General features: G+C 34.9%; 1 protein-coding gene across 5 annotated transcripts; it reads left to right on the top strand.

The window, feature by feature from the left end:
* The first annotated feature begins 4,862 nt into the window (after nucleotides 1-4,862).
* On the top strand, nucleotides 4,863-25,019 carry LOC106160766 (cytosolic purine 5'-nucleotidase). Of its 5 annotated transcripts, none has more exons than XM_013537460.2 (19): nucleotides 4,863-5,051; nucleotides 11,836-11,949; nucleotides 12,362-12,435; nucleotides 14,553-14,670; nucleotides 16,146-16,241; nucleotides 16,541-16,629; nucleotides 17,241-17,298; nucleotides 17,691-17,762; nucleotides 18,668-18,761; nucleotides 19,502-19,581; nucleotides 19,938-19,998; nucleotides 20,228-20,263; nucleotides 20,849-20,956; nucleotides 21,391-21,457; nucleotides 21,642-21,864; nucleotides 22,199-22,259; nucleotides 22,480-22,537; nucleotides 22,776-22,894; nucleotides 23,239-25,019. In XM_013537460.2, the coding sequence occupies exons 2-19, from the start codon at nucleotides 11,852-11,854 to the stop codon at nucleotides 23,500-23,502; spliced, it is 1,776 nt and encodes a 591-aa protein (XP_013392914.1). In that variant the 5' UTR covers nucleotides 4,863-5,051; nucleotides 11,836-11,851; the 3' UTR covers nucleotides 23,503-25,019. The 5 variants fall into 5 exon arrangements, with proteins under 5 accessions (XP_013392914.1, XP_013392913.1, XP_013392915.1 ...); XM_013537459.2 differs by lacking the exon at nucleotides 4,863-5,051 and adding an exon at nucleotides 11,079-11,570; XM_013537461.2 differs by lacking the exons at nucleotides 4,863-5,051; nucleotides 17,691-17,762 and adding an exon at nucleotides 11,096-11,570.
* The last annotated feature ends 331 nt before the right edge of the window (nucleotides 25,020-25,350 follow it).

The raw sequence follows: 25,350 nt of genomic DNA, 5'->3' as shown, positions 1-25,350 counted from the left end.
TCACACACACACGAATTCATTATCAGCTAAATGTAAGCCGAATATTATCTTCATTTGTTGTAAACCCGTCCAAGGAAATAAACACATTTCAAATTCCACCCTGTCCTGTCTTGTCAATGTGTTTGATGCAATTAAATCTTAAATTTCAATTTAAAAAAAATTAAATTAAAATTAGGGATAAACGAAATGCATGTTAATTGGCACTTTCACGTAATTCGAAAAAAGCCACAGCTACAGGAAACCGAGTTGTGACCCTAAATGGTCCTCTATTCAATTAAGTTCGGCATATTATATAGATGAACTTTATCAGATGTTCACTGAACTTTTTTAAGAACATCGGATAAATTCTACATGTATTATTTGAGAGGCAGATACCATATGGTCCAGTTTTTATGTATTAAGTCCGATCTCGTTCTCTAAGCCTCAATTATTACTATTTACTATTTTCTTGGTATAAATTGTATGTTATGCCTACACAACTATACACTTTGGTTGCCCATACATTGAAATTTTGAAACAAAGGTAGACTTTAAGAGGGGATTAGGTTAAATTCGAGTTGCATGTAAGCTTTATTTGTCCTAACCCCCTCCCCCCCCTAAAAAAAAACGTATAAGAGAGCGAATAATACATACAATAATACAACTTAATCGTAAAATATTTTCATTATCACTTCATATGACACATGCCTGTGTAATATAATAGACATCTTAGAAACGACAGAATTCATGCCACAAAAAGCAGTTACGAATCAACACGGTTTTCAAAGCATTATATAGCACAACGGCACGACATCTATTGATAGAAATCCTAGATCTACGTCCTAGTGCGGTAGAGAAGACGAACAACGGGGCTTTAAGAAATCTTACGTCCAGTAATAACTTTTTAATACTCTTTGGACTTCCAAATTCATGTTTTTCGAATTAAGATATATGTTTTAAGCCTACTTTTTCTTGGGTTACTTGCATTCCCATTTTCACTTTGCAAAAAGTGTTTAATTTCTTTGCATAAAGTATATCTAAGCACTCGTATTCATTTCATTATTCAAATGAATATAAAACTTTGCCAGAATGAAAAGTAAACCTTACCTATAAATAAGAATTTAGGCAATAATGGCTTTTAATCTAGTATTTCTTGCCAATAGTTCAAAGACATTGTCGAACATATCGATGCTGCAAATACCCCAATATGATAATTTTGATATTTATGCTCACCAATGACTGGTAGACACTAACTTTCAAGGGAATTATACTGTGTGCTCTCTGTATTTTGTCCTCCCACCACCACAAAAAATTAATGATGATGAAAATAATAAATGTATAAATAAAATAATTAATAAAATTAAATTCAAATAATTCATCTTAATTTTTAAAAAGATGATTGATTTGCACGTTTCTCAAAGCCCTTAAATAGATTGTAGAGATCATATAGGCTTAAGTATTTCTAGGTAAGAAAATAGTAAAAAATAATAGGCATTTTTCTTGGTGGAAGACGCAAGCACTTCTTGCATTTTCATTTTGAGTTGTAAACGTCGGTTTTAAACAGGGATAAAGATTTCATTACTTAAAAAAGATGTAACGGTGGCACAGCAACATCAGTAGGCCTTTGTGTTACATAGCTATTTGAAAAATCTTCTAAGTCCTTCGTGAAATTCATAAGTTTTACACTGAAGGATATTATGTGGGAAAATCCGAATTCAAGAGGATCCAAAATAGAATCTTTTTTTTTTTAAGTTACACTCGTTTTATTGACTATTTAACAGTTGCGAAGTCAGCAGTAAAATAGGCAGGTCGTTGTGAAAGCAGAGAAATTTCGTACTTTTGCAGTATCCCCCCTCCCAACATGTAGATCTAGGCCCCTACCTCTCTCATTTTAATGCTTATCAAAATTAAGTTATGAGGTGACTTTGATCAATGCCTCTGATATTCAAATAAATATTTTGGAAATTTGCGAAATTACTTTTTTTAATTTCAAGTTCTTTTACCAATGAGATTTAGGGACCGTTCACATCGAAAGTCTATTTTCTAAAAATCTATTTTCTATTTGCGGTATCTTGTAATCACCGTCTGTGCCCTGAATACCCCGCGGCGTAATTACTGGCAGCGCTGAGAATTAATTACAGCTTTGGAAGTAACTGGCTCGCACAAGATACCGCGAATAGAAAATAGATTTTTAGAAAATAGACTTTCCATGTAATGTGAACGGTCCCTTACAGCTGATTTTTACCCCAGCTATAGCCTCGGCTCTCATAATATTTGGAAGGCATAGTTTCTAAAGTTTCATTTAAGGCCGGTGATAGGGTTAAATACGCTTAAAATCGTGTTTTTGAGTTTTTTGTGTGTTTATATTAATCAAAAAAGTATCTAACGTTGGATGTAATAATTTTTATGAATTTGCATCGCAAAATGCGTCTTTTGATGAGTTTTTCAACCGGCACGCGCCCCAGTCAGGCTGACAACTAAGCCACGCCTCTGTTACTAAGGGCCGTTGCCATGAGGGGGTCGGAGCACAGTTAATGAGTTATAAGCCGATTACGTGTGCGGTAATAGGTCATAAGTCTTACATCAGCTTAGCAGCGAAGAAGTCTAGCTAGTACACTATGGGGAAGAGAAAAGTTCGTGTTAAAAGTCCCTTTCCAGAGGAAAGAAGGAAAATTTTGAGAGTAAGGCCTATGCGTGGCGGTTGGGGAAAACCGGCCCTATTTGTTCAGTCGGATGACTGATTTCTGTATACCTATTAAATGGGTGAAAGAGTTAATCGAAACGTCTAAATTAATTGACAAATGAAAGAAAAATCGATAAAAACATAAATAAAAAAAGCTAAAAAAGGATACTTTTAGCCTAGCCTTTTAATTTATATATCGTCGAGCGTATCTGCGACACGTTACGAAACCGGAAATGATTGTTGGTCGCCGTTTGCAAAAGGTAAATCTAATGTTGACAAAATAAAATTTTATTCTCCAAGATATGATATCATGGAGCTTGAGAGACACGCGAAAAATTGTGATTTGAATGGCCAAACAAGACAAATCCAAGCAAAGGTTGACAGCATGATTAAAACAATGAAAATAAAAACGCATGTTAGCGGCTTTGCATTTTGCGATATTTGGAGAAAAACAATTTCAAAATCACTGATCAAGCGGGAAGAAAGAGTTCAAGTGTCCAAAAATGAAATCACAAAAAGACCCCGAGAATAGTCAAGGCTAGCAGGTAAAAAGCAAATAGGGTCTAAGTGTCATGTGTGTAAAAATAAAATATTTATTCAAAAGCCTTCTCTCAGCCACTTTTACCGCTGAATCTTGTGCAGCTGAGCGTCTCCCCTTTATCTTAGCTGGCATTTTGAGCGAGACCGCTCTGAAGTAATCACTGGATTTTTCCGTTGATCTGACGACTACCAAGTGCCGTGCAAAATAATCCTGCAGCGTTACCCGTCAAAAAACTCGTATCAACACAAGTGACGGACACTTGCTCTCGACACAGTTTTATCTGATCACTTTGCCGATAACAAAGAAGGAATCTCTCAGGTAAAATTACTCGATTGCCGAGGAAGAGCCATTGAAACGTTCAAATGCAACTTCACACCTCTTAATTGCGGTTAAACGTAATCGCCTTTGTTAGCGCTTCCTTCTACATATCCTTGACACCCTACTGGGCATCACAAGGCTAGGGCCCTCTCCAGAGCTGTCAATCAAAATGGCGGCACGCTTACATGCCTAACGAGTGGTCGGAAAATGTAACAAAAGCACGATTTTCTGCCCCTTCAAAGCACCCAAACAAAATATTTTTAGATGACAATAAGCAATGGTTCCAGCTGATCGTATAACCGATAACAGGTAAATTTGCCAGCTAAGCATTTGACTAATAAGCCCTGTTAACCAACCTGTGAACGTTTTTGGCTGTTTTAACAGCTTTCTATATTGACGAGATAAGTGAATCGCTGCCAAGTACATCTCACTATCTGAGCAACCGATCGTTACAAAAGTTGCACCTATTGTTGTTAGGAATGTGGACTACAGCATGATATCAGGGGTTTAAGAGAAAATTGTTTGTTTGAAAGATATCGCCTTTTGAAGTGAATAAGCCATTGAAATATGGGGTAATTTAACGTAAAAGATGATAAAATCAAAAGTAAATAGTTTAAGACAATTCCCTGGTACCCTGCTGTAGTGCTTTCACCCAGCTTTATGAGGCCTTTTGAATCACTTGAATAGCTGTCTTGGTTATAGAGAAAATCCCAATACCGAAACCGGCATTTTTCCCCTCAAATTGGCGCCAGAGCGTCATCCGTTGGACACTGTACTTAATCCCCGTCTTTAATTGGCCTTTTGGGAAGTTTGTTTTAATTTTTTATAAAAACTTATAAGCCCAGGGCTTTGTTTCTATGACTTTGGTCCTTTTACTATGACCGGCCTTAAAACAACTTGAAAACAGTTTTTAAGAATTGCTAAACTTGATTTGAGTAGCGGAGACAATGCTTTAAATCACCACACAAATGAATTTAGAAAAGATAGTGAATATCACAGTAGGCCCTACTAGTTGGGCCTAAATGGTTGGATGGCGGTAGGCCTACTGCAAATTTAAGTGCCGGAGATTTAATCGTCTGCTTGTCCCTTTGAAATGTTTTTAAAAGGGTAATTCTAGTTTATTTTTCCTTAGTAGTATAGATAATGATGAGTTTGTCAGAAGGTGTAGCAGTTGTAAAGGATTCAGCTTTTTTGCACGAGGAATGAAATTTTAGTTAACAGTTTTACCACTGACACATCCGGACAGAATCACATCTAACGCAATTGCGGATGGATATTATTGGCAGCAAACAATACTTGTTTTAAATAAATTATATTGAGAAAAAACTTCAGTTGTGCAGCTAACTTTGTACTTAAGAATTTGTTCCACTGGTGGTCGGTATTTTTGCAGTTATAAATTCTGAAAAACGAATTTTTGTTTGGACTATTATTTTGCGTATATACTTCCTAAACAGTACTTTGGTGTTTGTTATTACGACTTTGTTGAGGTCTGCACTTTACTATCAATATCCTTGGGAAATATAAAATCAAGGTAAGAACTTTAACATGTCATGGGGTTTTCCTTTACATACTGAGATGTGTTCACGGCATGAACGGTTTTTGATTTTGGAAATGTATCTGATATAACGTAGAAATACGATGCGGTACATGTAAAACTACCGCATAAAGGCATTAACATTGTTGACATGATATTAATATTGCGTTTTCTAATTCTAGACTCGTAAATGATAATAGCGTTACTAGATCTATATTCTACTGCGTACCAACTAACATTACAAGTAACAAAAGAATCTCCGCAGTCAAACTTGGTTAATGTTTCATGCCTCATGGTACATGTGTATTAATTGTATGAAATGATAAAAAATAGTATACAGTCTGAAGGTTATAAGTTGGTGCATAAATGATGAAGAATTACAATCGATATGATGATAAAAACAAAACTGATGTTGTTTAAGAGCATGAATGTGAAAATTCATCTGCAACGGCATGGTTAGATATGACGGCATGTTGATGTGGCCTTCATCCCTCTGTTGTATATTAGTATGCACCATGTCATAGTGTACTTTATTACTAACCTTTTGCCCGTGCTGTCGTTTGCTCCCTTTGCACAGGGTCCCATTGGGTATTTTTGTTACCCGTGAAAGCCACTTTTCATATCCCAAGATGTGTGAAATGCTCATGTTATTTAGCATGATCCATGAAGAACCCCATCCTTATGACTCTTGAAAGTACCTAACGAAAAAGTCCTATAGGAAATTGGGCCAATTTCCTATAGGATCCTATAGGACTTTTTCGTAAGGAACGTGGCTCTTTATTCTTTGTTTTCCATGAAATGAATCATTATACTAATTGATTTTTGATTTTTAACTCTTATTTCCTGTATTTTCAATGAGATATTAGTAAAGATTTATTTATTGTGATTTGTGAATTGCTGATTTTATTTCCTGTGAGCTGTAATCACTACTTCCCCAATCAGGCCTTCCCAACTACCAGACTCGGCACCTACGGGTCCAGTATAAACCGGTTTATCAGACCACACTACCCGTTTTCAAGGTGTGTGTCAGATCGCATTACAGAGTATCAGCCACCACACCGATTTTGCCTGGTGCGCGATGTGATAGCAATGATCCTAAACGGGGTTGGAAAGTAGTGCATCTCATCTAGATTCATGCGCTGCTGCAATTTTCTCTGTTTATGCTAAAATCTGACAGTACCGCAATTTTAACATAAAATTTAGGTTTGGACATAGCCATTGATGTTTTGTAAATAAGAACTTGCAAACTTATATATTAATTTAGAAAAGTAGACCTAATTTTGATAGCGGAAGCATATTCTGTCGGGGGTTAAATATTTTCATGACTACCGGGATGGACGAGATTGAGGGCAGGGGTAATCCTAGAGAGGGGTGAGAAACGTCCATTGTTCTCGTCAGCGAGGCTGTCCTTTTTCAGGGTTTGTACGCACGGACAGAAAACTTAAGTATTGTGGGAACGTTACTAATGAAGCCACTGGTAGTACTAGTAGATATCAGCCTGTAGTCTTGAACAAGCGCCTCGATGACGAGTGAACAGTTGTCAGAAACATAACACCCAGGTGTGGTAGTTCAACTACTGTTCATGCGTGCCGCAACGACCAAACCTAATTGCTCCTCAAGGTCACAAAACAATAACCGGTACTGACGGCTAGGCTCGTCTTAATCATATAAGTAGCGCGTTTCCACCCCCTGATTGAGGGAGTCGTCTGTTGTATTCATACGACTCCTACTTGACGAAAACGAGGCGCGATACCCGGATGACAGGTAGGCTTACAGAATTTGTGATAGGGTATGATACTCTTTTATGCGATCTGACACACACCTTGAAAACGGGTAGTGTGGTCAGATATACCGGTTTATTCTGGACCCGTAGGTGCCGAGTCTGGTAGTTGGGAAGGCCTGCCAATGGGACCCTCTTTGCACAGTGGTGACAAATGGGAATCGTGCTTAAAAGCAAGTGACATTTTATGAGTTATGGAAGAGAATGGGATAAGAAATAATGACACCAGGGAATGTGGTGCAACAATAGATGAAAGCAATTTTTTTTTTTTTTTTAATTGTTTTGAGGTTCATTTCTCTTAAATTTGGTAGAATTACAGTATTTTGCACGTATTCCTCATGTTTTGCAGTGTACTCTTACTTATGTATTGCTTTCTAAGGTGACATTCATTGTGTTTCACTCTTGTTAGTAAAAGGTTTCTCACCTTTACTAATCTTGTATGATGTCACAGTACAGTACTGTACAGACAGCCTCGGATGATTTCTATAAATTGTTCAGTTAGAACATGACTGTAATCTCGTATGAGAAAGCTAGGGAGAATCTGTTTTCAGATGATACATTGACTAACAACTTTTTCAAGGGCAATAGAAAAGATGGTTTTGGTATAAGCCTTCATGAATTTGCTCGCTAAACTTGTCCCCATTTATGGTGGAAAACCTGTCTGGATGAGCAGTTACAATGTAGGCAAATTTGTCTGTACGTAAACCAGGAAAAGAACCAGATGGTAGAAATCAGTGACCCAACAGAATTAATTGTAAAACCTTTGCAATCTACTTCCTTAACAAGATATTGCTTGAGAAACTTTATTGGAAGGTAGACAGTCATTGGGTTTACCTTGGGTTGAAGGATTTCCGCAGAAATAAGGAAATAATACCCAAAGTTATTTTGAAATGGTCATCCTACTCTACCAGAGACCAGCTGGATAATTACCTCATTTCTGTGGGGGAAAAAACCCTGATGAAATGTAAGAGAAAATCTAATATCTTTACTCAGATGTACTTCCTTTGTCTTAAGAAAGCAAGCAAAATACTGAAGATGCTAAATACTCATTACATTTATGTTTTTACTTATCTGTCAAACAAGTCCTATAACTACATGCTTAGGAGAACTTTCCTTTGTCTTCGCAAAATTGATTTAAATAATAAAGTCCACAAGGCTTCACAAACAATCTGTTTCTTCAGCATTGCTGATTGGCAATAATAGTCTAAATCTGTGCCCTTGAGGCATTCTTCAAAAAAGGGGAGACTTTCTTGGCTTCAAGACGTGACAACTTCTGGCATAATGTATGATTGTTTGAATGAAACAAAACAAAGAGAATTATTTTTTAAACTTAATCAGATAGTTAAACTTCCCTACAATTCAAGGCCTAAGAAATAATAAAATATCAGGATGCCATCAAAGGACCTCTAGAATGAAAAAAATGTAAACATTTTGCATTTTGGCTTCTGAAAATGTTCAACAAGTTTCACCAAAACTGTTATTATAAATAGAAAATTGGGACACGATTGTATTAATTGCAGTAGTGAAAATGTATGAGGATTTCAGTACTAGTAGTAATCGGTTTTTCAAAAGCCTGCTACGGAGCTGGATTTTCGACAGCAATTTAAATAACCCACCAAAACTAGCACCTGATAAGGGTCTCATTGTGCAAGTGCACACAGAAGTGTGGGGAAATGAAAACTTTTTTGTTATGTGCCAGGGGCGGATTTAAGCCGTCTTCTGGGTCTTCTGGAAGACGGTCAGTTTTCAAGTTTACATTGATGGGTATCTAATTTTTTCTGTCGGAAGATGGTCAAAATTGGAGGATGAATCAACACAGACAATTGGAAGACTGTCAGTAAATAGCTCTGGATCCCCCCACCCCCATGTGCTGCTGTTAAAGTATGAGTGAAGAGAATGCTGGAATGTCTTTTGAGTTGAATTTGATGTGACAAACAAAAACAGATGATCAAAAAAAAACAAAAAAAAAAAAAAACAGAGAACAAATAGAGCAGTAAATTGGCACCATATTTTTGTATGTGCACAGGGTTTTCCTGTGTAGCACATGTACAATTGTTTAAACAGGAAGCAGTACCTGGATTTTCAGTGTGGGATTCTGTTTAGCTTTGCTTTGTGTACAGGGAAGCAAATCAATTTTTACTTTAAAATCCAAATTTTAAAATCCAGATTTTTCAGATGGCAGTGTGAACAGGGTATTATTGTATTGTGAATTCCCTCAATTAGCCTCATTCTGAAGTATCCTGCTATTATCAAGTGTATATATTTTGTCTGTCACCAAGGGTGCTTTCCCAGAGATTTAGATCGATCCAGAGATTAAGATTTAGATCGACCTAACTCCCTGGGGGTTCAGGCTAAATTGCAGTCAGCCGAGCGGACACCATAGTTAATTACCCCCTTACAGCTTTTAGTAGGCGGGACAGATGCTTAAGCTGGCCAAGCTGACAGTAATCTAGTGAGACTCCCCACAGGGATAGATCGATCTAAAATCTATGGAAATGGGGTGCAAGTAATTACAACTAATTAGCTGTCTTGATTGCTATCAGAAGAAGAGTGCCTGGTGTGGTAATGTAACAGTGACCAACCCTGTAATTGAAGTTAATGTTTCATCACAGGGTCACAGTACAGAAATATACACAGAGGAGGAATATAAATGACAAAAATTCTCTCTCTGACCCTGTCCCAAAACCACTTGCAGAGAACACTGCTGACAGAGCTGGAATGGAAAATAGAGAGTTTCCGGTGCAGTTGGGATACGATGGCTAGATTGTTACGTATGTGCAAATGTATCCAGTAACGCCCTACTCTCTTCACGTTCCAGTAAAATCCCAGAATGCTGGCACTTCGCGCCATAGGTGGCGCTCATTCCAATATAATAACAATATACGGCCCCGTAGCCATCAATTTCCAAGGGGGAGATTCTTTTTTATGAAAAAGGAGACAAATATTACCCAAAAGTGCAATTTTTTCCAACAAAAATGGCGGTTGGTAAGAACCCCATGATCAACCCCCGACTACGTGCCTGATAAACCAAAACTAGCGACTCCTCTCTCTTAAAAAGTCGAAATTTGCATGAACGTACACTTGAACTATTGTAAAAATAGTATATAAGGCATATAAATTAGCAAACATAACCTTTAATAACTATTTTCAATAATCTTCCGCACTGCCTAGATAGGAGCACTTGCATTCTGCAGACTAGATAGGACGACGGTATATGAATGCAGTAAACGTCATAAGTGTGCACAAACAGATGACGTATTAATCTAGCCGACGTATCTCACCGGCAATTATCCAAGGCTGTTGGCATAGCATGATGTCATCTGAGACAAGAAAACATGCTAGAATCCCTCTGAGGTGGGGCTAACTTTCCAGTGATAATGGTGACACTGTGTGCCAGTAATGTCATCTAAAAAATCTACATACAAAAGTGACGTGCAAAACATGGTTAATTTGCAGTGTAATGACATATAATATGACATTGGAGAAAACAACATGTAAAATATTTGTGTATAAATTCTGTCAGCTTTTATTTGTTGCTGCACCTAGTTATTAGTCTGGTATTATTTCTGACCCCATTCTCCTGTAAATTCCACAAAATCGCACTTGATTTTACAGTAAGTCACAGGACTTGGCACTATATCGGATGATTCTCATTGATAGATAATATCAAGAAGTGTACTTTGGTGGCACCCTGTTATTCTGACCTTGTAGCACAATGAGAGGAAGAGGATGGGTGGGTGGAACCGAATGGTTACCTGAACATGCATCCCCTGCATCCACATGAGAACAAATGCAATATTTGAGCATGGGCATTCATTTTATTATTTCATTAATTTTTAGATGGTTCAGAGTATCTACAAATATGTAGATATTTCAAAAACAACAGAAATTTCATTTAATTCCCACTTAAGATATTTTTTCACTTATCTGTTCATCTTATTGTGAACCCTGTATCTCTCCCTCCTGATAGGCTTGTAGGGTCCACTAGCTACACTATCCTCTTGAAAATGGCTGCACCTCCTACAGATCAAAGGCACTAGTAATAGGATTGTAAGAGCAATCAGTATGCCAGCATTTTAACATTTTCTTATGCCTGATCAGATTTTAATGTATGATCAGATTGTATAAACTTAAGGTAGTATTTGTACTTAAAATAATTTCATTCATGAGATCTCAGAAAGTAAAATTGTAATCTAAATTTAGAATAGTTGCACTCATTGCAGTTTATGATTAGAAAGCAGTGTGAGATGATTGGTATTTTGATCCATGTTGCATGACATTACTATGCTGATGTCGTTAATGTGAAATAAATTGAATGCTTTTGTGTTGTACCTCAAATATGTAAGCAGGGAGCAAACTAATGGTGTTTGTGAAATGATAAGGATGCGTTGCTGATGCAGTCCTAAAAGGAATTACCACATCTTCACTGTGCAGAGATATGCTAGATTTGTTTCATCAGATCAATTCATCTAATAGGGGAAATAGACAATGTGTGTTAATGGATTTTGTCTGGTGTAGAGAATCCCTGAACTGTTGCATTGGCTGTATATTGTTTGTGCAGTCACCCAAACACACACTTGGTTTGAGTGCAGACATTTGCTGTAATAGCTTCATGTGGACTGAAGATTGTCAGGGTTGATATCCCATATGTAAGAGAGAGAGCTTGCGCACAGCGTGCTCACTTCACATTTGGAGGAGGACGTGACAAGCAGGACAGTCATGGACTCAGGATGGAGGTCTGAATGTGATATGTTTTACATTCTGAGAAAGTGACTAGAACTTGATAAAATGATCTTAATCCTAGATGCAGGATGAAATACTGATTATGATTGAAATAGTAATGCAGCCTTCTAAGATCGATTGAAGTAATGAGGTTAATCCATTATTCTGGCATTGATAAGTTCCACATAGCTTAGGGGAGATATGTAATAGAGTAAAATTGATTAATATACTGTTTTTTTTATTAATGTTATGGTTGTTACAATTTATATATTATTTCAGTGCTCATTTGTATGCCATGGAAGTAGCCAAAGCAGCAGCAGTTGCCAATTCTAACAGTAATGGAAGCATTGCAGAGCTTGATCCATTGCAGTTCAAAAGGGAAACCAGACATAGGTGATTAAGACAAGAATTTTCTCGTGGTATATTGATGTTTACTCAATTCTTGTAAATACAAAATTGTTTAGATTTGAGAATGATTTGAAATAAAATTTTGTGACAGTGACTACTTTTACTCGGGTATAAAAAGGTATGTGAGCATATGTTACCCAGTTGTTCTAGAAAAAAATGCCATTGTAAAAACACCCATTCTTAGGCTAGGAAATGTGTAAGAATCATTTTTAATGGAATTCCATTCTATTTATAGAAGTCTTTTAAAGGGTGAGTAATAAGTTTAAACTTCCTGTTGGTGTAACATATATATACATATTGCCTTTCTACTTGAAGTAATCTCATGCCAGTTTTACAACCGTTGAATAAAGACGGGTTTCTCACAGACAGTTATATTTTGATTCATTATGGTTCACAGGGTATTTGTCAACAGAAGCTTACATTTAGAAAAAATCAAATTCTATGGATTTGACATGGATTATACTTTAGCAGGTAAGCTATTTCTCTCTGCATTGATGAACTGCTTTACTTTCATTATTATTTTTGAAACAGATGAAGAGATTTGAATTTAAATTGTTACATTGCCCCACCAGTCTAGAAAGGTTATCAGCTCTTCTTTTACTTCTCACTGAATTAATCATTCCTTTCAATCTTTTCCCACCTTCTTACTTTAAATATCAGGGTAAGTGTGTAAATTAGGACACATACATGTTGATACTTCTAGTTGTCACAAAGATCTCCTCATACAGGTGCGTTCTAGCTTCTACCTAGCTATAATCTCACAAAAATGACTCATGATCTTTTATGAGGTTCTGAGACAGACACAGTCAAAGCCCACCCTCCCACTGAAATTAACTTTTAAAGTCTTATAATTATACTATGTTTAATATGCGATCGTGGAATTAGTAATTTTGTATTTAGCCAGGATTTAAAATTGTCATCTGACATCTCTGTGTTGGCACAGGTTGTTTGACTTAGCTTATTTTTTTGTCAGTGACGACATTTTTGTGGGCAATTTTTATTGATTTAACATAAACATCAAGTAGTCAATTTGCCTAGGGCCCAAAGTGCAGCATAACCTTGATATGTGTCACGCACCTGTTAAACAGGATGGCGTGATTTGTCTAGTTCCTCCCAGTACAGGGAGATAGGGGAATTCCTGTGTGAGCCAAGGCACATATAGACATACTTGCATTAGGACATGTAACATTTTTTTATCATGTGAATTTTTAATGGATAGCTATAGCTGACATGGTGCAAAAATAACTTCAGATAGCTGTGGACATTTACTTGCATTAGGACATGTAACATCTTTTTATGATGTGAATTTTTTATGGATAGCTATGGCTGACATGGTGCAAAAATAACTTCAGATAGCTGTGGACATTTACTTGCATTAGGACATGTAACATCTTTTTATCATGTGAATTTTTAATGGATAGCTATGGCTGACATGGTGCAAAAATAACTTCAGATAGCTGTGGACATTTTTGATTTTTCAAAATTTGAGTAAATAAGCTGTTTGAGATCTTAGTTGATCCCAGATAAATGAACATTTTAATCAAGTATCCTTTATCACTTATTGATATAGTTCAAAGGGTTCACATGAAGTCCTAATTCAAATAATGATTTTTAGATTTGGAATACATTTCTTTATCATCAGTTTTTGATTTAAAGACAAGGTTTTTGTCAACATAGGAAAATTTAACCTTCATAAAGAGTGATGGCTAGCTGGATGGTAGTACCAGGTGGCTCTGTGTATTTTAGATTGGCACAAAATCTGGGTCAAGTATGGTGAAAAGGGCCTAAAAGGTAGTTGAACATTACATGATTGCCCGATAAGGGCATTTTATCGACTAGTATACCAATAACTTAATAGTTTACTTATACTGTATGTTTAATCAGTAGTTGTAGTTAATTTTGTGCAAACAAGTTAATCTGCTGTGCACAGCATACATATGTCCAATATGTTAATAGGTGCATGCAATTGTTAACAGCTGATAATCTGGGGCATGTCAAAGTTTCAGGCCACTTTTATCATTTTGTACTTTTCTGCCATGCCTATTTTTTATTGAATTGACCAAAAATGAAACTACGTACAGTATATCTCAAGTATTTGTGATAGAATAAAATACTGTATAGAGCTGGTTATTCCACTACATATTTAAAACTTGTTAAGTCAGTATTATTACATGTATTAGTATAGGTGTAGGCACAGCCTAGGGATCTTTGGTGCAGCTGTTTTGTCAATCAACCATTCTTTTAATGTTTTGGCTTATAATATGTGCTTTAAACTTAGGATAGCTTGGTGATATTTTGCTTTAATTTTTTAAAGGTATTTGCTTTTTGAATTTAGCAGGAGTCAGCAAAGATTTATTCTATCTGATTGTTAGTACCTAAATTTTTTCCTGAAACAGTTTCATGATCGGTACATAAGGGAAAGTCTACATTATAATTATGATCATGCATTTTTAAAAAATGTGAATGTAAATGAGCCCCTAATAAGGTTGATGTTTATGAGAATTATTAAAAATAATAAACTCAAGATATATGAATTGGCTATTGTATGTATTGAAAATCAAGTTAAAATTGCTATTTCTCATTTGTAGACTACAAGTCTCCACAGTATGAGTCCATGGCCTTTAATTTAGTGGTTCAGCGCCTGGTTGACATTGGCTATCCAAGCGAGATCAAAGAATTTCAATATCAGCCCACATTTCCAGTCAGGTAAGGGGGATTTAGCTGATCCTTTACAGCTCATCTCAGTATTTGCATATCAGAAAGAGAATGATGACATGCAAATAAGAAGAGATGAGCCATTGTTAAGTCAAATTATACTTAGTCTGCATTGATGTTTGGTAATAATGGCATAGGTTTATCATGGTCTGTTTTGAATTGTTTTCCCTATGAGAATGCCTGCAATCATGTTTTATATCAGTAAGTAGATTAAAATCCATTGATCTTCAGTTCTTTTGGGTAACTGGACTCTGTCATTTCTATTATATATATTAACCTAGTGATTTGATAGCCTGACATGCCTGTATTGTTTCCTAACCCTATCAGACATCTTTTGAAGAGAATTGGAGGTTAAATAAATTTAAGAGGTAAATTCAAGGTTAACTTTCTTCTGACAATGACCTATTGTATTGGATGGATTTGTCTCCAAGTTAGACTATTGTTATGAATTAACTAATAATTACCAAAAATATCTAAAATAAGAGATATGAAAAATTATGTATGGAATAGATAGAAACCATTTAATGTACTCCTGAAATAAAATTAAATGCATTTCTTCAATAATTTTGAAGTGACAGATGTCTTATGTGAAATTAAATCAACAACTTGAAAAGTTTTACTCATGTAAGAGGGAAATTTTTGATAGTTTGTGGTATTTTAAAGAACAGGAGTGATGTTTTATAATTGACAAGTTTGATACTTTTTCTGAAGGGCAAAAAGTCTGCTGCATTTTTAGAAATCAAACAACTATGTTTTGGATTCCCTTCTTTCAACAGATAATGATTATTCTATTAAATGCTAAAAAAAAAAATAATAATAAGGACCATGATAGATTTATGATAGTTTACCACATATGTAAGCACATGTGACTGACAAACTTATTTTGAAGTCCAGGAGGAGCAGGCAGTCTATGTGTGGAGCTGGTGCTGTCCTTATGTCTCCCACCTGGGCCAGCTTATAGCCAGCAGCCTACCTACCAATGCTGCTTGCAGCTGGGTAGGAGTGCAATGGCAGAAGAGTGTAAGAGTTTCTGCTCATATGTACTGATAAATGACTTGTCTCAGTGTCTGTTGAAAAACAAGAATCTCGTGTTCTGGATCATTAGAATAAATTAATGTAAAAAAAAAACAAACCTACACATGTGGTTTATCTTGGGAAAAGATGATTAACTGCAGAGGAGCTGCTGATGTTTTAGAAGACAGTAACCATTTGCACTCCACCTCTTTAAGTATGAAAATTTTCGCATGTTAAACTGCAGACATTAATAGGCTGTAATCATTAGTTGCATATAACAGCAATTTGTCTCTGATTTTTTATTCAGATTTCTTAGTCAAAACAATATTAGACTTAATTTGTTTAAAAAAACTAAACATTTGATAGTTGTGAAGATATGTATATAGTAATAATTGTTGTTATATCTTGTTATAATTAAATTTGATTTTAAGTTTTGTATTTTTGGTACACAGGGGTTTGTGGTTTGACAAGCTTTACGGAAATCTGCTAAAAGTTGACCAGTTTGGGAATATTTTAGTCTGTGTCCATGGATTTTATTTTCTCAAACCGTAAGTATGATTTTCATCATTGTATTTTGTATGGATGTGACATGTAATGCAGAATACTGACCTGTAAAAACTGCAAGTAGGACCAAATATGTACAGCAGAGTAACTGGGTTCATGACATGCAGTTGAGTACTACATCAAAAACAAACAAAATACAATAATGGTTTTTAACATGCATAACCATACTTAGTGTAGACAATTTGTATTTGTTGCAAAATAACACCAAATCAATAAAAAAGATAAATTTATTGAGATATAACAGGTTTAAAAGAAAAAAAATCACACTGCACATCTGTTTCAGACATGAAGTGATGAAATATTACCCCAACAAATTTATCCAGTTTGATGACAAGAGGCTGTATATATTAAACACACTGTTTAATCTGCCTGGTAAGTGTATTGTGCTTCTTGATTTATGATTTATGCAATGTGAAGGTGACAAAAGACCTAAAGCTTTCCATCCTCTATATGATTAGAAGTACAAGATTTCTGCATTACACGCGAACTAAATGCATAATTTAGTACTGCAATAATTGATGCTATACTTCACTATCTTATATGATATTCAACCATCAAGATGTGCATTGTCATCCACACCATGTACAAGGGAGGTGTCTGTGTCACATAATCTGTTTATAGTGGCAGCTTGTAGCAATACACCTTGCTTTAGTTGAATGAATTCCAACATATTTGAACATGATGTACAGTCCAAAAAGATCATATTCTATAGATTCTAAGTGGATGAAAGGCTCTAGATAAAATCAAAAGTACTGTATTTGAGAAAAATGTTGTCAATTCTGTTTGAGATTAAAATGGCAATAGCTTTATCCTTAGTATTAGCGATATTGTAAAAGATTCACCTTTTCATATGATAACAAGAAATATACTGTTAGGAATGGCCTGCTGCTAAAATGATTAATTAAAATTATTGTGCTCTTTCTTAACCATCAACAGCTTAGTTTTGTTTTCATTATCATCAACAGCTTTTCTATGCATTTCAGAGACTTATCTTCTAGCCTGTATGGTAGATTACTTCACAAATGCTGAGGGGTACACTGGGTAAGTGGGTAGTTTGAGAATTTACTGGTCACCAAGAGCTTAGCTTATATTTGTTGCTTTATTTTATGGTTTCTGAATATAATATCACTATTAACACGATGCATAACTTATTGTAGTACATATTTTATGTTAGGCAGAAATACCTGATCACAATATTGTTCTGAAAGAAGTGTTCACCTAATATATCTTTAAAGAAGAGAATGCCTGCCTTCCATCAGCTTCCTAGATGATGTTTTACATTCTGTTTTTTGTCAGAAACATTTGTTTTTGATCAGTTGCATATTTTAAGTTGGTGTTAAGCAAAATATCTGAAAAAGAAGAGATAACTTTTTTCAAAAGCAGTGTTATTTTCAAACTATTGGAAGAATATGTGGTGCTCTTAACCTCTTCAGTTGGAAGCCATCCAGGAAACTTCTGGATTTTTCTCCTGGCTCAGCTCATCATGACAGCAGCGCCATCTGGCAGTGAGCGTTTGAATGAATGTGGTTATGAGCAAGACTTGAGATCATGTTAACATGTCTTCTCTCTCTACTGCACCTTTCCGTATGACCCAGTATCCAAATGATTAACCCTATTCTAGGTCTTAAGTTGTCAGCAAGTCAGTTGCATGCAATTAATTTTTTGCTGTCAAATTCAGTTCAATGTTTAATAAATTGGGCAAGTAAAAGATTTGCTTTTAAAAGGCTTTACCAAGTAGACATTGTCTGCATGCTTTTGTCATTCATGGTACACATGTGATGTAAGAAGTGGCATCATTCCAACACCCTTTCCAACCATACATTGTTAATTCTTCCCACAGACTATACAAGTGTTCTACTTGTGATAATTTTAACTTGTCTTGGGGATTTATCTATCATGTTGACAAGATCGTTTGTGACAAAGAGATGCATGTGATAAACTTTGTAGCTATTATTACTTTAAAAAATAGTTGTTACACATTTAGCAGTGCAGTGAATAATTTGTAAGTGATATTTTGATAACAGTTTTTAGAAAGGCTTGCTTAATGGCTTACAACAAAAAATGTTGTTTCTTGAACCAAAATTTGAGTAAGGAATTAATAATTGATATTGACTGTTTAAATGGAAGAACATAAGTTAATTTGACACTTTTTGCAATGTTTCATGCTTTGTACATTATTCCTTAAGACTGATGGTTATAAATAGCACAGAAATGAAATTTTGCCTTCACATTTTGAAACCTTGTTTATGTTTAAATAATTGTTCAGTTATCGGATTTACTATGTTCATTGCATGCTGGTGAATTATTATAAGGTTAGATGCTGTACAAAATGGATGAAGGCAGCAAATCATTATTAGATGAATTTGAATATATCTTTATGACAAAGTCCATTACATTTATGACTTTTCAGAGAGGACACAGGTGTTAAGTATGGGGATCTGTTTATGTCCTACAAGTCTATCTTCCAAGATGTGAGAGGAGCTGTGGATTGGGTGCATATCAAGGTATTAAATAGTTCAAGTTTGTAAATATTTCTTTGGAGAGTTTAAACTCTTAAAAGAATCTGACTTTGCCATGAAAGAAAATGATGAAGTCATTGATTTTAACAACAAGCTATAACACTTATTTTAAAAGATCTATTTAAGCTTAAAGGGATAACACCTGTTTGTAAGATGTCCACATTTCACAATAAATACATTGTAAATAACTCACCGAAATATGATAAATTCTATTTTACCACCAAAACGGCAGTTAACGCATTTATTCTGGAATTTGTGCTTGCCATCAAATCACGTGACCTCCATAGATGGCTACACTCTGTAATAATCTCTTAAGAGAATATAACAAAAAAACAAACTTTTTAGAAAAAATAAAACCAGGGACTAACTTTGAATGTGGGAGTGGTTTCATTAACCATTGGAAAGTGTGAGAAAATTGTCCTTTACCCCAGGAAAATCTATTTTTTGGCCAAAATGAACAGTTGTTATCCCTAAAGTGGTTTTATTTAAGTTGAAGGTGAAGGAAAAACCTGAACCTTCATTATGTTGGCACTTGAGTGTTACTTTGTGTATACGTTTATATGTACATATATATTTCATAGTAAATGATAATTAAATGTTACTTGTTTTGTTGTGAAGTAATGTAGTACTGCTGTTTACTAATACAAGCAGCAGTATTTACCATTCCTGGAAGTATCAAATATCAAATCTCTTACACAAAAACATCTGTCCTTTTTTTCTCCCAGGGCAGCTTAAAGTCTACAACTGTGGAGAACCTTGATGAATATGTAGTGAAAGATCCTCGTCTATCTGTGATGCTAGATAGGTAAGTGGATAGTTTACAGGAATGTTACATAAAATAGTCGTTTGACATTTTGAAGATGTAGATTTGCTATCTCATCACTATTTATACAGTAGATTATCTAGCTTCATTCCTTAGTAGACATTTTTATTAGCATTTTCTGGGATTAAACAGCATTTAATACCAGTGATCAATATGCAGTATGAGATGAATTAGACGTAATGAGGGATAATGGAATCTTTCATAAAATTGATGACAAAAAATGATGAAAGAGAAATTTTGATTGTTTTGATTGCTTTCATTCAGTTGACTTCATGTGAAACAACTTGTCCTTAATTTGTATCTGACTTGCAGTGTAAAATCATCCATAATTTTTCCAGAATGCGCTCTCATGGGGCAGCAACATTCCTGCTGACTAATAGTGATTATGAATATACAAATGTAAGTTCATGTTTTTTTTAAATATTTTTATGGCTGCTTGCATTACAACCAGCAATTTAGTACTCATAGTTGCAGTTTAGCATGGAAATAAATATGGTAAATTTTGCATTGTCATTGAAGACTACCTGGTTCATGAACTGCATTATTTCATCACTGTATATAGATTTTATTTAGTTTAAAGTTGAACACTGCTTAGTGTATTAATTCTAAATTATTCTCTTTATTTTAGGGAGTTATGTCTTATTTGCTGGACCGGAAGAATAATGTAAGTGAATTTTATGAAGTTTGTAGGTTTTTGTCAAGAATAGTTGTCTATATGTGCAATAAAGAGCCTTGAGCTTCTTGCAAATGTCAGAGGATTATCTGTAAAGGTGTTTCATTTGTTCACCTGGAAAATTTACACCAGTAAATGATCAGATGGCTTCTAAATTCTGGGTAAACACAAGGATTCAGTTCAATAAGATAAACCGTGGCTGGAAAAGTTATTTGAGGCTGAGATGAAAGCCCTCTAGAAAAAGCAACATATACAGCATATTGATTAATTTTAGTTCAGTAGCTAGCAAATCCATGTAGATCAGATACATCCCATTGCAGTAAAGCCTGTGGCATTTCGTTAGGGGTACAAATTACATTAGTATCTACCTCATTCTGTACAAGAGCCATATCAGTTTCTTACACAGACTGTCTTTGCACCAGTGATTGTTGCAAATTAGTGTAAAAGATCTTGGCTGGTCGGATTTTGATGTAAGCTATGGTTTATTTAAAAGCACCTGATATATATTTAGTATTTATTTTGTCACAAGACATAAAAAGAAATGTTTTGTTATTTAAGTTTATTTGTTCATCCTAGGATGGTGAAGTTGTGCGAGATTGGACCACATACTTTGATTATATCGTGGTTGATGCCAGGAAACCCCTGTTTTTCTCAGAAGGAACTACGCTGCGGCAGGTGGACAGGGTATGAAAAAAACTTTTTATTAAGGATAAATTTGTGTGCTTTTATCCAGGCAGTTGAAGTGAATTTTTGAAATAGTGATTTTGATGAATTTGACAAGGTAACTGAACACTAACTGTGTTAAATTATGGCTGAACTTTAATAGAAGTAATATATTATTTTCTCTTGATGATTTAATTTAATCCTAACAACCCCTTACATATATATAGAACGTGGACTCTATAGGAATCCTACAGGACTCTATGAGACTTTGGGAATTCTAATGTGTGTCCTATAGAAAACAGGATTTTGGGTTGAATTTCTCTAGGATCCTATAGGACACTAAAGGAGGTTCTGTAGGAACCCAGTAGTAAATTTCTGTAAAGGATGTGTATAATCTATATGAGACTTGAGATGATAACACAGTTTATTTATATATTTTTTATTGAAAATTGTAGAAAACTGGCAGTTATAGTATAGGCACACACATGGGACCCTTGAGAAAACACCAGGTTTACTCGGGAGGTAATATATTGATATTTTATTTTCAACTCAACTGTTTCTTTAATATAAAAAAGGTTTATCATAAAGAAAACAGACAACATAAAAAAATCAAGGATTGGGCAAAAATAAAGTGTATCCTCCAGTTTTTAATTTCATTCAGTTGGTGAAATATTTCGATATGTATACAATTTTTTTCTTTCCCCAGGGTCATGTGATGTGTTTTCAGACATGATTGGTGCAAAGGGCAGAGACGTGCTATACATTGGTGACCATATATTTGGTGACATCCTGAAGTCCAAGAAAATACGTGGGTGGAGAACATTCCTTCAAGTCCCAGAGCTCAGCCAGGAATTATTTGTATGGACAGATAAGCATGAGATGTATGAGCAGCTACAGGCTTTGGATGCCACCTTGGCCAGTGTGTACAAGTATGTAACATGACAACTCTATGTCTAAATGTTGGAGTCATGGTAATTGTGAACATGATATGTGCTTGGTTTTATTGTGATGCTGTAGCAATGCAGTGATATATTTGCCTTAGGTTTGGAGTGCACAACTTGGCGTGATTTCTCACCTAACACAATCTGAGCTTTGTACCCATTGACTAATTCTTGCAATAACTTTTTTCTTCTGTATTTTGACATTTTATTTTTGTCTTCTTGCCCATTTTTACTTCATGATTACATTAGTGATACCACTTCAGCTATGATTCATGTATTTATAGTTTGCTTATTGATGTTTATATTTATTTCCAACTTCCAGAGATCTGGACAGTAGTGCTACCCAAGCACCAGATATAAGAAAAATCAACAAAAGCATTAGGGTTGGTATTAATTTCTGTCACTTAATTTTTTTTATAACTATTTATTTTTAGAATGATGGTCTAGATAAAATTAGTAATTCACATGAGTGAATTTAAGTATAGTTTGTTTGTTCACTGTAATTTATTTTCATTCCTATTTGTATTTTATCTTTAGAGGTTGTGGATGTTTAACTTCATAGCACATGATTTGAAACTTAATATAACTCAATTCATATTTCAGGACTTGGTGCACAAAATGGACATGTCTTATGGTATGATGGGGAGTTTGTTCAGAAGTGGTAAGTATAAGTCTTATGAAAAAGTCATGGGAAATAAGCCTCTTTTATTAAAGATGATAATGCGAATTATTCACCACTGTTGAATGATGTTAAATTTAAAGTGCATTTTAATAAATGATTCTATATGATGTGCTCCATCCTTTATGTAAATGTTATTTTTATTTATTTATTTATTTATTTGTGTTGGTTGCCATGACCAAGTGTAAGTCATGCTTATGCACTATTTTATCTATTGTAGGGTCTCGTCAGACTTTCTTTGCTTCTCAGGTGATTCGCTATGCAGACTTATATGCAGCCAACTTCCTCAACTTGTTGTTTTATCCGTTCAGTTACATGTTCAAAGCACCCCCCATGCTGGTGAGTAAACTGAGCCACAGAAGCTGGGTCACACGCACCTGGTTGGTCACACATGCACCCACCCACTCATGTACTTATGCATACATGCTGGTACCAACAGCTGGTGTATATGAACAATCTGTTAATAGTCACCAATTAATATTTTGTCCAATGATATTTTTATGATGCTACAGGTTTATTGATATATGTAGAATAAAAACAAGTCACTTAGTAATACAACTGATTGTAGCTATTGCTTTTCTGTTTCTTGGTATGCCGTCATTAAAAAAGAACATGCCTTATGCATTGCTGCTATTTTGCTTAATTATAATGTCACATACTGCAGCATTTTGAATTTATTTCAGATGCCCCATGAGGCTACAGTGAAGCACGACGAAGATTCCAAGGATATCCTTGAGGAGAGTCCAAGTGCTGCTAGAGGGCGACACTATAGTGTTGACCAGGGCACAACTGAAGGAGCGGAGAATAGAGTGCTGTTGAGATCAGACAGCCATGTTCCACATCTTCGTGCTTCTGCTCCAAAACGAGTCACTCACACTCATGATGAGGATGACTCTGATGAAGATGAGAATTCCACAGCTTCCAATGGTAGTGACAAGTCCACCTAAGGATGTGCTTATTATGTAGAACCGGAGGGATATAAATAATATTGTATGAGGACTTGAGTAATGTGAAATCAATGGCCAGCGGCAATATGTAGTTGTGATAAAGGGCACTCCAGTGTTGCTAAAGTGATATTGCTAGCATATGCAAAGCATTTATTTGGCCATATGTTGTTTGTTGAGGCTTCTTTCTGGAAAATTTGAGCTCTTTGACAACATATTTTATATTAGTAAAAGTGCTTGTGTAATTAATCAAAAGGAAGACATTGGATTATATCTTTTCAGTACAAAGCAATATTAATTTATTATATTTTAGAATGATATGATAATTATGTTTATTTTATGTAGCTATGATGTAAAACAGATGCTGAAAAATACATAACCAGTCAATTCATATTCTTTTAGATTAGAAAAAGGACATTCTCATGGGAGTGCCAAACATTACAATATTCATGATTTAAGTTTCTACCTTTACTACATCACAGCATTGAAAGCATTTTTTCTTTGCTGTAATCAGTCTTTGCAGGATATACCATGTTCAAGTCTCTAATCAGTTGCATGTGATTGCAATATGATTTATGTTTCCAAAGAAATATTGAAAAAATATTTTAGTACAAAATGTTGAACTCACCAACATCTTTGTTGCTTAGTGTGATGTGATTTGATGTGCTTTAAGCCTTTTTTGTAGGCACAACTGTAGAGATACCAGCTTTCAGTGCCAGATATGAAGTCCCCAAAACAATTTACTTTTTTGAAAAAATGTTAGAAATTGTTTTATTTTCACAATTTTCAATGATGTGCAATTGTGCTGCCAGATTTAAGTTTATTTTACAGTATTATATACATAAAAATATATTTATTAATATTTGAGTGCATATTTATTACAAGATCTCCTTAGATATAGCTTGTTGGAGTTTATATGTTAGGTTTTTTTTCTTGGATAGACTTAAGACAAATAAGTTACATAGCATTTTATCTTTAAGCCATACATACAGGTCTGTTAATGTTACAGTCATTTGGACTAATGCACAGAAAGTTTCACAAGGCATTTTGTTATACTAATATAAAAAGTGATTATTGAAAAAATATTGAATAGTGTATTGTTAATCAGAGTTGTCACATTTCTTAACAACTCTATATACAGTAAAAAGGACTGATCTTCGATGACATGTTTATAACTCAAATATTTTGAAAAATTATAAATGGAATGGCCACCATGTTACACCCATTTTGGCTACTTTGAAGCTTTTATTACTTTAGTCTGAATTTTAGTGCCAGGGTGATGTGTGTCATGAATAAAAGTGTATTTGGTCATTAGTAGAAAAGAAATTGATCACATTTAGACAAAGTAATATTATCAGGTAGATATTGTATGGTGTCAACACTAGGTTGGCCATATCAAAATGTAGCTATAAAGCTTCATTTGTAAGAACTTTTCAATGAAGTTCACAAGTCACTTTAGTGTTGAAGATATGTAGTTTGTTATTATATTCACTTTACTCAATAAATACAGTTGTCACCTGCTTATTTAGTTTATTTACTTGTGTTAGTAAAGTTGAGAAAATCCTCAAAAGAAGAAACATATACCTTTCCTCCTGCTCTAGAAAAAATTTAAAAGAATATGTAATCAAAAAAATCAATTTATCCAAAAAATTAAGAATGTCTTTTTTTGAAAAACGGGACTTGTATACAAAAATTTAGAAATATTTGGTTGGAATAAAATACAAAATATTTTTGATTCTGCTTGTTGAATATGCAGATACCTACAGACGAGCGGATTTGCAGGTTATAGGGCCCATATCATGTTTGAGATGTTGCTCATGCTGTAGGAGACGACTCGAAGAACCAGCGCTT

The sequence above is a fragment of the Lingula anatina genome, chromosome 1 (assembly GCF_051362555.1).
Source record: "Lingula anatina isolate TDL-2025a chromosome 1, LinAna3.0, whole genome shotgun sequence".
NCBI classification, from domain to species: Eukaryota; Metazoa; Brachiopoda; class Lingulata; order Lingulida; family Lingulidae; genus Lingula; species Lingula anatina.
This window is presented reverse-complemented; position numbering and strand designations above follow the sequence as displayed.

Coding starts and splice junctions, on each gene's coding strand:
- LOC106160766 (XM_013537459.2), top strand. Junction 20,264..20,848: donor TGCTGGACCGGAAGAATAAT/GTAAGTGAATTT, acceptor TGTTCATCCTAG/GATGGTGAAGTTGTGCGAGA. Junction 21,458..21,641: donor ACACCAGGTTTACTCGGGAG/GTAATATATTGA, acceptor TTCTTTCCCCAG/GGTCATGTGATGTGTTTTCA.